The 14,211-nt window shown below is 58.3% G+C and overlaps 1 protein-coding gene across 3 annotated transcripts; it reads left to right on the top strand.

The window, feature by feature from the left end:
- Nucleotides 1-5,678: 5,678 nt before the first annotated feature.
- Nucleotides 5,679-7,174, top strand: LOC125436531 (avidin-like). 3 transcript variants are annotated; one of them, XM_048503615.1, is made up of 4 exons: nucleotides 5,679-5,824; nucleotides 6,074-6,296; nucleotides 6,631-6,751; nucleotides 7,073-7,174. In XM_048503615.1, the coding sequence occupies exons 1-4, from the start codon at nucleotides 5,726-5,728 to the stop codon at nucleotides 7,104-7,106; spliced, it is 477 nt and encodes a 158-aa protein (XP_048359572.1). In that variant the 5' UTR covers nucleotides 5,679-5,725; the 3' UTR covers nucleotides 7,107-7,174. The 3 variants fall into 3 exon arrangements, with proteins under 3 accessions (XP_048359572.1, XP_048359571.1, XP_048359570.1); XM_048503614.1 differs by having other exon boundaries at nucleotides 6,071-6,296; XM_048503613.1 differs by having other exon boundaries at nucleotides 6,068-6,296.
- The last annotated feature ends 7,037 nt before the right edge of the window (nucleotides 7,175-14,211 follow it).

The following is a 14,211-nucleotide window of genomic DNA, read 5'->3' as shown; positions in this document are numbered from 1 at the left end:
ACCCAGGTCTCGGGCCTCAGCGTTGGCTGCCCAGCGGGGAACAGGAAGCGTTGCCTGCAAGTTCTCTTTCTTTGCCCTCCTCCTTTCCCGGCCTAGTAGGTGGCCAAGGGCGGAGTGGGCAGCAGAGGGTCACTGAAAGGCCAGGAGCCAGCTGGGACTCGGGGGCGGGGCGGGGCAGGGGGGGCATCCTCTCCACCAGCCTGTTTCCATGCATGCAGGCCTGGCCTGGCCTGAGCCCCACGTTCCCTTGGGCCAGGGTGGCTGCCAGCCTCTCCTGGATGCAGCGTCCAGCCCAGCGTGGGGCAGCCAAGGCAGAGGGGCATCGGAAGGTCCAGAATACGAATCCCAAAGGCCACCGGGAACCTGAGAGGGGAGGGGCTGGGCTGTGCAGACACAAAGAGGAGAAGAAGAAGAGTTGAGATTGTATCTCTCCCGCAAGGAGACTCAAAGGGGACTACAAACTCCTTTCACTTCCCGTCTCCCTGTGAGGTGGGTGGGGCTGAGAGAGTCCTGAGAGAACTGTGACTAGCCCAAGGTCACCCAGCTGGCATGTGTCAGAGTGCACAAGGTAATCTAGTTCCTCAGGTAAGCCTCACAGCTCAAATGGCAGTGGGAAATCAAACCCGGTTCTCCAGATTAGAGTGCACCTGCTCTTAACCACTACACCACACTGGTGAATTCCGGGAGAGGTACCCCAGAAATCACTGAAACAAAGAAGCCAGACAGGCCGGAACGAGGGAGGGCTCTCGGCTGGACGGGGCTTCTGGTTGTTGGTCTTTTCACACACACAGCATCCCCCCCCCCCCACCTCCTGTCCCCTGACCTGCCCTAATGGCTTTGTTGGCAAGGAGGGAGGGTGCTGGGGGGTGCCTGGGACACAGCGCGTCTCACTTCTGGTCCCCGTATGGCAAGGTGGGTGTGGAGTATGTAGAACAGGCATGGGGGGGGGGGGGAGAGGACGGGGTTCCAGCCAGGACACAGGTGCTGCGGGCCAGCAACGGAATCCCCTGCGCCTCTGCCGGGTGGGCGGCTGGCGGGCAGTTTCGGCTCCTGGGCGGCATTGTGTGTCTATTTACAGCATTTACTAGCTGCCTTTCTCAGTGGAGAAGTGGAGGCAGCTGTTTACAGTATAAACCAAAAGCCCAATAACCCAACCATGATGAAACCCGTCCACATTCTTAAGGTAAACACTCCTGTTGGGGCTGCCAATAATAGAAGCCCTGAATGGAGCCATCTTCAGCTGCATCCTGGAGATAGTCAGCGGGGGGCGGGGGAGAGGAGCCAGGAGCCCCCCCCCCCCAGAGAGGCAGCACCAGCAGAGGGGCCACCTGGACCGTTTCCCACCCTATGTGCACTTTTGCTTGGAGGCCACTGGTGAGGAACTTGGCGCTGTCCCCTCACCCTTGAGACTGCCAAGTGCCCCCCCCCACTGCCCTCGGGCATGGAGCCCCCCAGGGACAACCAGGCTGGAACCTCCAAAGAAAACCAGGAAGTCCAGAGGAGGGAGGGGTGGGGGCGGTGTCTGGCTTTCCTGATTGTTATGGCCCTTTGAGACAACCACCCAGCTCCCACCCACCCACCCACCCACCCACACCACTCCTCCGGAGAAAGAAAGAGGTCCACACAGCCATGCCCAGAGAGGGGATAGCTGACACGAAGGACTGCCTCTCCCTGACCCCACATGGCAGGGCATCCCGTGAAGCGGATGGGCAGCAGGAGGACGAAGGATTCGGGGGGTGGGGGTGGGGCTGCTGCCAGAGGACACTGGGAGGCACTCTGTGTGGTGGCAAAGAAAGCCTCCTTGGCTGCCCCTGTCAAGGGGTGGAGTTGGTGCCTGGCTCAGCCGTTTAAAGTAGCTCTCCACTGGTTGGCCCTGAAGACTGAGCCTTTTGTCAGGGGAATGCTATTTAGATGATTGAGCTGCATCCCCGGAACGGTGCAACTGCTGACAATAACAAATCACTGCTGCTAGAAAGATGTATGTATCCACTGCCATCTTTGCATTCATTCCTTGATCTTTACGGTTTCACATGCTTCATAGACAACTAGGCTTCCCCTGGTACCTCCGTTATATCCGTTATTTCATAGGGCAGGAAGCCAGGTCTGCTGTCTGCTGTCTCTTGCTGTCTGCTGCTGGCCTTGGGGCCCCTTTGCTCCAAAGACTGTTTTTCACAACTTCTTGGGAAACTGGAGGGGGGCTGTCTACAGGGGATAAAGGGGACTGTGGGTGCAAACAGTACCGATCAATATTTCAGAGTCTGTTTATTGGCTTAAAGTTGCAAGACCTTTGGGCTGTCAGGAATGGGTGTCCTTGCAAAGTTCTTTGCTGCAAAAATCCTTCAGTATGCTCTCATTTGGATGCTGTTTTTGACCCTGTTCAGACACCACAAACTTCCACCCTCTCCTGCCCAAGAGAAACTAATGTATCCAGACAATTCACTTGGCTCCAGGGGGCTGCAGCTGCCCTCTCAGGCCTGGACTGTGTCCGTAGGCCTCGGTCTGTCTAGAATGGCTGTCGCTGGACTGAAAAAAGATGGTTGTGAAACAGAGGTTCTTGGCCCCCTGCTTTAAGGTGGCTGGAGACCAAATATCATCCCAGAAAGAGGTGGGGGGGGGGGAGCTCCCCTGGACAAGAGCTGGAAGGAAGAAGAGCTAAGGAAAGGAAGGTGAGCCAAAGAAACCAGGCGGCCCCATTTGTCCAGCCAGGTCAGCCCCATCTCCGGTACTAGCAGCAGCTCTTCAGGACCCCCCCCCCCCCGCCCCCGCGCTGCCTGCTGCTCTGGCCACCGGCTCCTTGCTTTCTTTGGATATGTTGCAGTTGGAACCTGCCCCCCTCCCCTCACCCCCCAGCTTCACTCCAAAAATGTGAAGCCGTCTTTGGGATGTTGTGGGTTTTCCGGGTTGAAAACGCCTTTCTCTGGCCGCCAGTCAAGGGCCGCTCTCCAAAAGTTTCCAAGCTTGCTAGCTGTTGTAAACAAGATGATTCCTGGGTGGGGCAAAAGACGCTTCTGTCCTCAATGCCGCTCCTCCAAGGTCCTATAAGGGGGATCATTCGCCTTCCTGGGCACCAGCATTCTGAGCTCCCTGAGGACTCCTTGTCCCTATCCGAGCGTGTTCCCTCTTTCTCCTCTCGCCCCGCCCCGCCCCCGCCGGGCAACATTTCTCTGTATTGCAAAGGGAGCCTCTCTCCAATCATTATCCGGCACATCCCCAGAACTGCAGGAGAGGCGGCCTCGTGCCTCCAGGCCAGAGGGGCTGCCCGATCGCGCCTCAGCCGGTGGCCCTGCGGGGCCGGGGCACAAACCAGCAGCCAGAGGCCGCCGAGGCCTTCCCGTGGCCGGACGACCCCCAGGCGGCGCTTCCTTTGCCTCCCCCGGCCCCCGTTTCCCGAGAGCGCTTCCTCCGGCCGATCTGGCTCCGCGTCCGCCCGCGCGTTCCGGGACAGCCGGCGTCTCAGGCCGGGGCTTTGTGGCGTCCGCCTCCACCTGCCAACCAGGCACCTGCATCACAGCCACCTGCCTTGCTGCTTCCGGGATCCGCCCCCTTAGGTGGCCCCCATCCAGACGCTTTGGGGCATCACAACCTGCTGCGCAGCCCCCGCCCCACCCCGCCCTCCCGTTTCAAGTCGCCGAGGAAGCCGGGAGGAGAGCGCGTCAGGCCTGCGGGGATGGGGGGGCGCCGACCCCTTCTTTTCCCTTCCAGCAGCGCAGCCAGGCCAGCGGTGCCTCTGGACTGGCGGGCTAGCCGCGGCCGCGGGGCACGGATGGGGAGCTTGACTGCCCCGGAGCGGGGAGGCTCCCTTCAGTGCCCTGGCCAGGAGGACCTCTCTTCCCACCCCCCCGCCCGGGACTCCGTCCGACACGCCCCCCCCTCCACCAGTTGAAGCCGCCGGGGCCTCCACGAGCAGCTCTCCCGAGCCAAAGAGCAGGGCTTCCGGGGCAGCGTCTGGCTGGTTGGGGGGCCCTGGCGGGGGGAAGCACCCAGAGGCATATGGGGGAAAAATAGCGCCCGTAACGCTGCCCCCTGCGAGTCCCTGCTGCGGGCTGCTGCTCTCCCCAGGGCCGGAGGAAGGCAGAAGGCTGCCTGCAGGGACCCCAAGGGTGGAGCAGAGGCATATCGAGGGAACATGGAGCCCGGGACATAATCTGAGTTTTCCACACACACCCCCAGCCTGCGCCATTTCCCCTAGATACAGTAGCGGGGGGGGGGGGGAGAGAGAAATCAAGCTGCCTGCTGATCTCACGGAGGAGCACCCAGGTCTACTGCTGGGCAGGCAGGCAGGGGTTGAGTTGGCATGGGTTCTGGCTCCAGAGGGTCAGCGCCCTCCCTCAACCTGTGGTGTCCACCTTAAAGGGAGAATCTGGGGTCCCCAGTTTAAACATCATTGAAAGTGATGCTGCTTGAGAGTGGATTCTCCCCCCTCCAACCCCCCCCCCCCCGCATCACTTTCAATGTAGTTTAAACTGGGGACCCCAGATTCTCCCTTTAAGGTGGATGTAAAAGGAGAATCTGGGCTCCCTAGTTTAAACAAGTGATGCTGGAATCCGCCCCCAAACAGCATCATTTTCAATGGTGTTTAAACTAGGGAGCCCAGATTCTCCTTTTACATCCACCTTAAAGGGAGAATCTGGGGTCCTCAGTTAAACATCATTGAAAGTGATGCTGATTTGGGGTGGATTCTCCCCCACCCTGAAACAGCATCACTTTCAATGTTTAAACTGGGGACCTCAGATTCTCCCTTTAAATCCATGCCGAAGGGGGTGGATTTAAAAGGAAAACCTGGGGAAATGTGAGGGGTACCTGCTGTCAGGGATGCAATTGTTAAGTTAGCACCAACATTTCAGGATATCTGTTAAGAGACTCTCCTGAGGATACCACCCAGGTTTGGTGAAGTTTGGTTCAGGGGATCCAAAGTTATGGACCCTCGAAGGTCCATATTAGCTCCCATCAAGCGCCTTGTCCCGGACTGTGCCGGCCTCTGGCCTCGAGGTGGCGCCATCGGGTTCCCTTGGGTGCTCCGTGCTCCAGCACCTGCCCTGGACGGCTCCCTCGACGCCCGTCTCCCCGCCGTCAGCTCGGACCTGACTGGCCCGGACCAGCCCTGTCGGCCCAGGCTCCAGAAGCCGGAGGACCCTGCTCAGCGGCGGGCGGGCGGGCGGGCGGGCGGGCGGGCGGCGGGGGTGGACTGTGAGACTCCGGCTGAGTCCCAGGAGTCGGACCGTGGCCCCCCAGAGAGCAGCTTTGCCCCCCTCTGTCTCAGCCGGGTCAGGCTCTTTTCTACACGGTCCAGTCCCGGGGCGCTCCCGCTTGCCCGCGGGGAGAGCCGCTCGGGGGTCCGTCCGCATCCTCCGGCAGGCCCTCCATGGAGGGTGGGGGTCGGGCAGCGGGCAACGCAACGGACCGGGCCGCCGGCTGCTTCCGTGCCGCCGCCGCCGCCCCCCCCCCCCCGCGGTGCCCTTCCCGGCGAGAGTGGCCTCCTCCTCGGTCTCCTCACTCCAGGTGGGCCGCTCACCTGGCCGCTTGCCCGGCGGACTGCCCAGAAGGCGAGCGAGGCTTTTGGGAAGGGCCCGGCTGACCGGGGAGGGGGGGCGGAGGGGGAAGGGGGCGTCAGCCCCTTCCTGGAACGGGCGAGACTGACTTCCTTGGCGGGGCTTGCGCAACCAGCCGTCGGGCCTATAAGAGGGGGGCCAGCGCCCGCCGGCCCTCCAGCCCAGCCCGCGGAACGATGGAGCGCCTGCCTCTCCAGCCGGCCTGGGCTCTGCTGGCCGCCTTTCTGCTCGCCTCCTCGGCCACCGGTGCGGACGAAGCCCCTTCCAAGAACAAGGTAGGGTCCGCAGGGCAGACGGGAAAGGCCCACCTCGCAGGGCGGTTTTGCCCCAGGAGAGCTGTCGGAGGACATTCTTCGGCAGTCCTGCCTTCCTCCCGGGGTGGACTCCAGGGAAGCCGCGGACTGTGGGCGCACCCCCTGCCCCCCCCCCCCCGAGCGCAGTCGAAGCCAGCTCTCGCCCAACCGGGGGGGGGGGGCGCGGGCGAGGGAGGCGGCGGCTGAAGTGCGCCCGTGTTTCGGCAGCAGCCCGCTCCGCCCTGCACGCTGTCTGGCACGTGGGTGAACGACCTGGGCTCCAGGATGGTCATCTCTGCGGCCAACGCGGCCGGCGTCTTCTCGGGCTCCTACCTGACGGCCGTCAGCAGCGCCAACCAGGCCATCGCGGAGTCGGCCCTGCAGGGCGCTCAGCACGACCCCGCCCAGGACGCCCAGCCCACCTTCGCCTTCACGGTCCGCTGGGCCTTCTCCGGTAGGACCGCGGCGCGGGGAGGGGGGGGCGGCGGCGGCCAGGGACTGCCGGGGCCGGCCGGTCCCTCCTGGGCTCCGGAGGGAGGGAGGGGGGGGGCTGCCTGGTGCCTTCCTTATTGCGCCCACTTGGCATCCAGGAGTGCGGGGGGGGGGGGTGCGGCGGCGGCGGCGGCAGGATGAGGGAGCTCAGCGGGTGTGGGGGGGGGGGAAGCCACCCGGCTGGAAGCACCCACAGAGCCCCCTCCACCGACATGCGGGCCCTGATCCCGCCCCTGCTGCCTGGCTGCCCCCTTCCCTCGGCCTGAGGAGGGCTCCGCTGCCTGTCCCCCCCGCAGACTCCGCCACCGCCTTCGTGGGCCAGTGCTTCGTGGACCAGCATGGCGAGGAGACCCTGGAGACCCTCTGGCTGCTGCGCCAGAACGTGCCCTCCCGGAGCGAGGACTGGAAGGCCACCCGGTAAGGAGCCGCAGGGGCCAGCCTTGACCCGCAGCAGGGCCGGGGGGGGGCTGGGCTCTGTGGGGGGGGGGTCTCTTGATTGCCCAGTGAGAGGCGCTGGGACCCCCGGGGGCCTTCTGCTCACAACTCTCAGGAGGAGGGCCCCAGAGGCTGCCACAGAGCGTGACAAGAGCCCCCCTTCTGGTGGAGGGGGGGGAGGGGGGTGGCGACTGGGCCAGTGGCCCCCTTGGGCCAAAAGAAGACATGTGTCCTCCCTGGGACTTTGAGCGTGGGGGGGGGGGGCAGCTGATGAGCCCCTGACCTGTCTGTGCTTCTCTGCAGGGTCGGCAAGAACGTCTTCACGAGAGTCAAGTGAGAGGGGCCGGAATGCGGCCCTCCCCCTGGGCCCGGGCATCTCGGCCAATAAAGCACCCCCAGCAGTGATCTCGTCTCCTGTCTCTTCCTTCAGGGTCCGTGGGGCGGGGGGGGGGCGCTCCATTCCTGGGAAGAAGTTTGTTTAGAAGGCAGGCAGGGCAGCTCCACTGCAACTCAGCCTTCCAAGGGGGGGGGGGGAGAGGCGAGTGTTCATTTGCACCATTCATGCCAACCTGTAGGGCAAATCCACAGGGCTGCATTCAGGGCCTGCCAGCTGCTGGGTGGGGTGGGGTGGGGTGGGGTGGGGTGGGGGTGGGGGGCTTGAAACATGCATATCAGACACTGACAGGGAATGGTACAATTTAATTACTCATTGAGTAAAGAACTATTTTTGTTGTCTGTCAATCTGCGGGTGTTCAGCTTCATTGGCTGCTCCCCTCCAGTCCCAGTGTTATGGGGGGAGAGGATTTCTCTATCTGCTTTCTCTGAACCCAAGAGCCCCCCCCTCCCCAGTCACCTTGTTCTAGGCAGAAAACTCCCCAGATTTTCCCTTTGGAGAAGGAGTTCCAGCCTCTGAAATCTGACTCCCCCACTCCAAGCCCCCCCCCCCCCGCTCCCCTGCCATCTCCACAGGCCTATCCACAGAAAATGGACCTGGGTGAAGCACTGAAATTGCCCCCTCCCCCCCCCCCACACATCTGAATCCCATCTTTTAGATAACTGCACCACAAGCAGGTGCGGGACACATGCCAGCGGGAACAGGAGCCCAGCCTGCTACCCCAGAGGAGAGTTTCCGCAGAAGAGCTCCCCGCCTGCAGGTCTCTTCAGAATTCTGCTCTGGGCTGTTGTTGGTGGTTCATGCCGGGGAAGTGGTTTTAGGCTGGCACCATTTTCAGCGTGACTGCAAAAGGAGTGTTGCCACTCCGAAAACACGGGCGTAAAGCGGCCTTATACTGGATCAGGTCCATCAAGGGCACGACTGTCTTCTACTCAGACGGGCGCCGCTCTCCAGTAAAGGTCTTGGGCACCATCTGCTGCCTGGTCCTCCTTCACTGGAGATGCTGCCTGCCGGGAATTGAACCAGGGACTCTCCGCATGCCAAGTAGAGGCCCCCCCACTGAGCATCTCCCCAACAGGAGCAGATTTATGGGAGCAGAAGCCCGAGTGGGCGGTTCTCACCAGGAGGGACCGAGGAGGGTCCTGTGCAGCAGCAGCAGCAGCAGAAGGCAGCTTGCTTCCTGTGTTCACGCGTCCAATGAAACGAGACCAGCAGCATTGGACTGCACGGATGGAAGCAAGGTCACTGCACAGTGAGAGCAGAGGGCATCCGCATCTGACACCCCAGAGCACAGAGGGCGGCCAAGTGCAAGGGCCATAAGCAGAAAAGGGTGCCAAACATTCGTTAGAGAAGGGAAAGACAAACGGAGCAACAACCACGTGGGCAAATGTCGGCCAGGAGTGTGTGTGTGTGTGTGGGGGGGGGGGGCCCAGTTGCAGAGGCTGCATCCTCCTCTGGGGTCCCTCAATCAGTTCTCCTGGTGCACCAGCCCCAGCTGAGGGAAGAAATGATAGATCAGGTCTGGTTAAGGGGAGGGGAGGGGTGAGGGCATGAAGAAACCAGCGAGGCTTCCAGCCAACTGTCCCGCCCTTTGAGCAGGGATCTCGAGGGCCAGCTGCTGTGATGTACCTCCCTGCCAGGAAAATCCCGGCTGTCCAGTTCCACCCATGAAGCCTGTCTTGAGGGGGCAGCAGCAGCAGCAGCAGCACAGCTTCCTCCAGGAACGAGTCAACCCTCCTAACCAGAGGGGATTGCCAGCAGGCAAATGAAAGGGGGGGGGGGGGTGAGAGAGAGGGGGAGAAACACCGTGTATCCATCACAGAGCTTAAAATACAAACTCGGTTTTATTTTGCAAATAAGGGTTGGCAGATGAGGAGGAAAGCAGCCGTCCTCCATCTTGGGTCTAGCACAGTGAAAGACAGAGCTAGCGATGGGGGAAAGGGAAAATGAACTCCAGCATCGCAAGAGTCCTGCAGTCTTCCTTGGAAGTTGGCTGGCTCTGAGCTGCTACTGCATTTGCAGCTTCTGCTAAGCTGTTTATACACACCACACCTTCCGTTCTGCGCCTCTTTCTCTCAGAACTTGCTCTCCTTCATCTTTCCTGGACAACCTCCTGCCTCTCCCCACCAGGGACAAAACACCCACCCCCGGTCCAAGGCCACTGGGTTACAGAAAGATACCTGCAGCGCATCCCTCTTTGTGGAATAAACCCAGCTCGGGGAGGCTGCAAGACAGGCAGCCACCAGAGCCCTGCTCCCTCCCTCTCTCCCTGCAGAGTCTCTCTGGCACCTCTGCTTACAGGTCTCCAGCCTGCACAAGAGCACCTTGGCTGCCAGGTAGGAGTTGCTGCCCCCACCTGGTGGAACAGTCTGCCTGAGTTGGCCAGGAAGGGGCCCACTTTTCTGGCTCTCTGAAAACTATGCAAACCTAAATGATTCAAGATAGCTTTTGTTTGCAGGCAACAGAGTAGCCCTGTATGAAATGATTCACAAAGTTACACACATTATTAGGGATTGTGGCCTAACCTGCTGTGTATAGTTTGCTATAAGCTGGTTCTTGCTTTGTAGTTTTGCAGTGTTTAACGAGTCATGTTAACACTGATGCTTTCCTTCTGCTCTGTTCTTTAGGCTTCTGGTTGGTTCAACAACCCAAATCTTGGGTGCTGTGTGGTTTCCGGGCAGCATGGCCGTGTTCTAGCAACATTCTCTCCTGACGTTTCGCCTGCATCTGTGGCAGGCATCTTCAGAGGATCTGATGAAATGTCAGGAGAGAATGCTTACTAGCATTCTTGACCATACAACCGGAAACCACCTAGCTACCCCAACTCATTCCAGCCATGAAAGCCTTCGACAATACAAACCCAAATCTTATTTCACAGTTTGTTGCAAGCCCCATCCTGTCAATTGCGTTGACTCAATTGCATACTCCACCAGGAGTCCCAGAGAGCAAGGTGGACTACAAATGCTATAAATAAATAAATAAATATTACATGGCTAGAAATACAATAGCGTGAGAGAAAGATACTCACATACAACAGGCAATACGTACCAGTGTCATAAGAACATAAGAACAAGCCAGCTGGATCAGACCAGAGTCCATCTAGTCCAGCTCTCTGCTACTCGCAGTGGCCCACCAGGTGCCTTTGTGAGCTCACCTGCAGGAGGTGAAAGCAAAGGGCCTTCTGCAGCTGCTGCTCCCCGGTGCTAACCTGGTCTATAAGGCATTTGCAATCTCAGATCAAAGAGAGGGATCAAGACAGTAGCCATAAATCCATTCCTCCATAAATCTGTCCAAGTCTCCTAGCTATCCAGGTTAGTGGGCTACTCACCACCTCCTGTATATTATTCCAAACAATTCAATCACACATTGCATGAAGAAGTGTTTCCTTTTATTAGTTCTAATTCTTCCCCCCAGCATTTTCAGTGAATGCCCCCTGGTTCTAGTATTGTGAGAAAGAGAGAAAAATCCCTTGTGGTTCTCACCAACCTACATAATTTGGTATCATCTGCAAACTTGGCCACCACGCTACCCACCCCTACTTCCAGGTCATTTATGAATAGGTTAAAGAGCACGGGTCCCAATACGGATCCTTGGGGGTCACCACTCCCTACATCTCTCCATTGTGAGAACATCCCATTTATACTCATCCTTTGTTTCCTGTTCCTCAACCATTTTTTAATCCAATGTCACTGGTTCCCCCTTATCCACTTGCCTGTTTACACCCTCAAAGAACTCTAGTAAGTTTGTAAGACAGGATTTGCCTCTGCAAAAGCCATGCTGACTCTTCCTCAGCAGGTCTTGCTTTTCTACATGTTTTATAATTTTATCTTTCATGATAGATTCTACTAATTTATCAGGAACAGATGTCAAACTGACTGGCCTGTAATTTCCCGGGTCCCCCCTAAATCCTTTCTTAAAAATTGGTGTGACATTGGTCATCTTCCAGTCTTCAGGGATAGAGCCTGATTTCAGGGATAAGTTGCATCGTACCAGTGTCTGACAGGCAATACGTACCAGTGTCTGACAGGTTGGTTTCTGACTCCAGGAAATTATTGCCAGACGCATAATTTGAGAAACCACCATCATGTCCTCCCCTTAGTCATCTTCTTTCTAGAAAGAAAAGCTCCGACTCTCCAGCCTCTCCTCAGAGAGAAGGTGCTCCAAACTCTGTGTCCAAAGGGACCTCGCAGAGCTGCAGGAACTGTAGGAGAGGGCTGCTGAGACGGTTCAGGGTTTTGGAGCCCCTTTCCTGGGAAAGTCTGGGACTTCTCACTTCTGACAAGAAAGAACTGAGGGGGGACACAACAGAGGGTGACTAGATTAGGCCTGGCGTAGAGGCAGAGTGCCCTGACCTGCGTGGCCCCAGATCTCGCCAGGTTTCCGGAGGCAAGCAGCCCTCAGGCCCTGGTGTGTCCTTGGGTGGGAGACCAGCAAGGAAGCCCAGGGTGGCTCTGCAGAGGCAGCAGGCAAACCATCCCTCTTTTGTCTCTTCCTTGGAAAATCTCAGGGGGTCGACATAAGTCTGCTTGACGGCATCTTCCACTCCTACCCAAGCAAGGCTGCTCTGGCTGGGGTGACCCAGGCCAGCCCGATCTGGTCCCCTCTTGGAAGCTAGACTGGTCAGCCCTGCTCCGTTCCTGATGGGAGATCACCAAGGAAGTCCAGGGCTGGCTGCAGCTTCACAGCTCTGTCCACCACCAGACAAAGAGTGGACAGAGGAACCTTTTTCTCCCTCTCCCCAAATACTGGAACTGGAGGCCCCCCAGTGGAGTGGATGCCGGGCAATAGATCCAGGACAAACCAAAGGAAAGTCTTCTTTGCCCGACAAGTGACTGAAGAGTGGCCTTTGTGGTCAGATGCAAGGATGGCCACAGGCATAGCCTAGTCTGAAAGGAGGTTAGACAGATGCATGGAAGTGTGGCTGTCTCAGTGGCTGCTAGCCAGTGGCAGCCTCCACACACAGAGGCAGCCAACCTCTGCCTTCCAGGAGGCAATCTCAGGGGCAGGCCTTGGCCCCTCAGCCCTGCGGCTAGACCTTCGGATGGCATGCGAGACTCCATCACCCACAGGCCTGATCCAGCAGGGCTCTTGCCATGTTGTTGTATCTGGCAGTGGCTTAGAAGGGGCTGCAGATCCATCTGCTCGGAATCCTGCTCAAGTCCACTGAATGGGGCTTCCTCGCAGGATGCGTTGTGTAGTTGCTTCCAAGGTTGCAGCAGAGCAGTCTGCTGAGAAGAGGGGGGTTTTTTTGGTTGCTCCAGACTCCACCCCCCTTCTTGAAAGGGAGCATCCCTAGGAGCAGCAGTGGCGTAGGAGGTTAAGAGCTCATGTATCTAATCTGGAGGAACCGGGTTTGATTCCCCGCTCTGCCGCCTGAGCTGTGGAGGCTTATCTGGGGGATTCAGATTAGCCTGTGCACTCCCACACACGCCAGCTGGGTGACCTTGGGCTAGTCACAGCTTCTCAGAGCTCTCTCAGCCCCACCTACCTCACAGGGTGTTTGTTGTGAGGGGGGAAGGGCAAGGAGATTGTCAGCCCCTTTGAGTCTCCTACAGGAGAGAAAGGGGGGATATAAATCCAAAACTCTTCTTCTTCTTTATCCCTATCCCAGGCCTTGTTCACTGGCAGGAGGGCCCCAGTCTTTGACAAACTGCCACTTGGCCACCCTTTCCCCCAGCACTGTTTCCTTCTCTTTCGCAAGGGGGAAATCCAGCTGCTCAGTTGCTGGAAATGATGCCCTGCCTCTAGAAACTGAAAGGAACAGGACGGGAAAGTCCAAGGGTGGTGTGAACCTCGGGCTTCGAAGGGAAGACGGGCTCTCCACAGAACCCTTTGCTGTTCTTGGGGTGACGCCAGCCACAGAGCCTGTGCTCAGAACCGGTCCGTTCAGACCTGTCCCTGCTTGTGGTTCCTCCCAGTGTGGTGTCATCTGTACATGTCACGGATAATCCCTCCATACCCTCCTCTGGATCATTTATATCAACATTGAAAAGTACTGGGCCCAGAACCAAGCCCTGTGGCTTCCCAACGGACGCCTCCCTCCCTCCTTTGACGACTACTCTTTGGGTGTGGTTCTCCATTCACTTCCCTGTCCACACAACTGTCCTCGATTCTCATCGCTCAGTCAAGGAAGCAAATGAGGGGGCTTCCCCAGATCACCAAATTGTCCTTCAGATGTTTGCAGACTGACCCCTTTCAAATCTGCTCCAGTATCTTCACTGGGACAGAAGTCAGACTGACCTGCCTGCAGTTTCCTGGGTCATCCTTTTTTTTTTTAAAATTGGGATGTTTGCCATCTTGTGACAACTCTCTTGCCCCTCAAGGTGTCTGGAAGATGATGGACGAAGACTCCGCACAAGCTCCATAGAAAATGAACCGAGCTCTCTCAGGGGAGCGTGCCTGGGGGACCCGTGTCTGGCTCCAGCACCCCTCACTTCCTCTTTCACTGGATTCCCTGCATGGCCCAGATGGCCAGGGATCCCTTGCCAACGGTTGGAATGCTTCACGCTCTGCAGGTGCCCTCCCGCATCACCCGCCAGGCAGATCCATCCCATAATTATCCCTGGGTTCCCCTGAACAAGTGACCATTGCATCATGCTGACCCTCCAAACCTTTCGTGGTGCAGACTGTGTCGCACCCTGGACGGCTCAACAACAAGACTCTGTTTCCAGTTGATTCCTTTATTATGAAACAGGATTAGGAAATGAGCATTTAGACTTCTGCTGCCAGAACTAAGCAGAGACAGCCTACAAGGTTGCCACATCTTGTCAGGCCTGCAAATCACTGCTTCTGTCAACCTCAGCCTTGCTGAGTGCCCCCAGACCCATTATCCTGCTCTGCTCCAGGCTCCGCCCTTTGAGCCTCCAGCTGAACTGTATACAGGTAGAGGTGAGGGGAAGGTGGGACCGTGGGAAGCTGCTGTGGGACTCTGCCGGATCAGGGCCCCATCGCTAGAAGGCAGCTCCATCTGTTTAGTCACCAGGCAATTTGGTTAACAGAACAGTCTCCTCCGTTCCTTTTAGCACTTTTCCCCAGCTGAGCCCGGTCT

This window comes from Sphaerodactylus townsendi, linkage group LG07 (genome assembly GCF_021028975.2).
Source record: "Sphaerodactylus townsendi isolate TG3544 linkage group LG07, MPM_Stown_v2.3, whole genome shotgun sequence".
Classification (NCBI taxonomy): Eukaryota; Metazoa; Chordata; class Lepidosauria; order Squamata; family Sphaerodactylidae; genus Sphaerodactylus; species Sphaerodactylus townsendi.
Note: the sequence above shows the minus strand (reverse complement) of the source record. Positions and strands in the feature narration are given on the sequence as shown.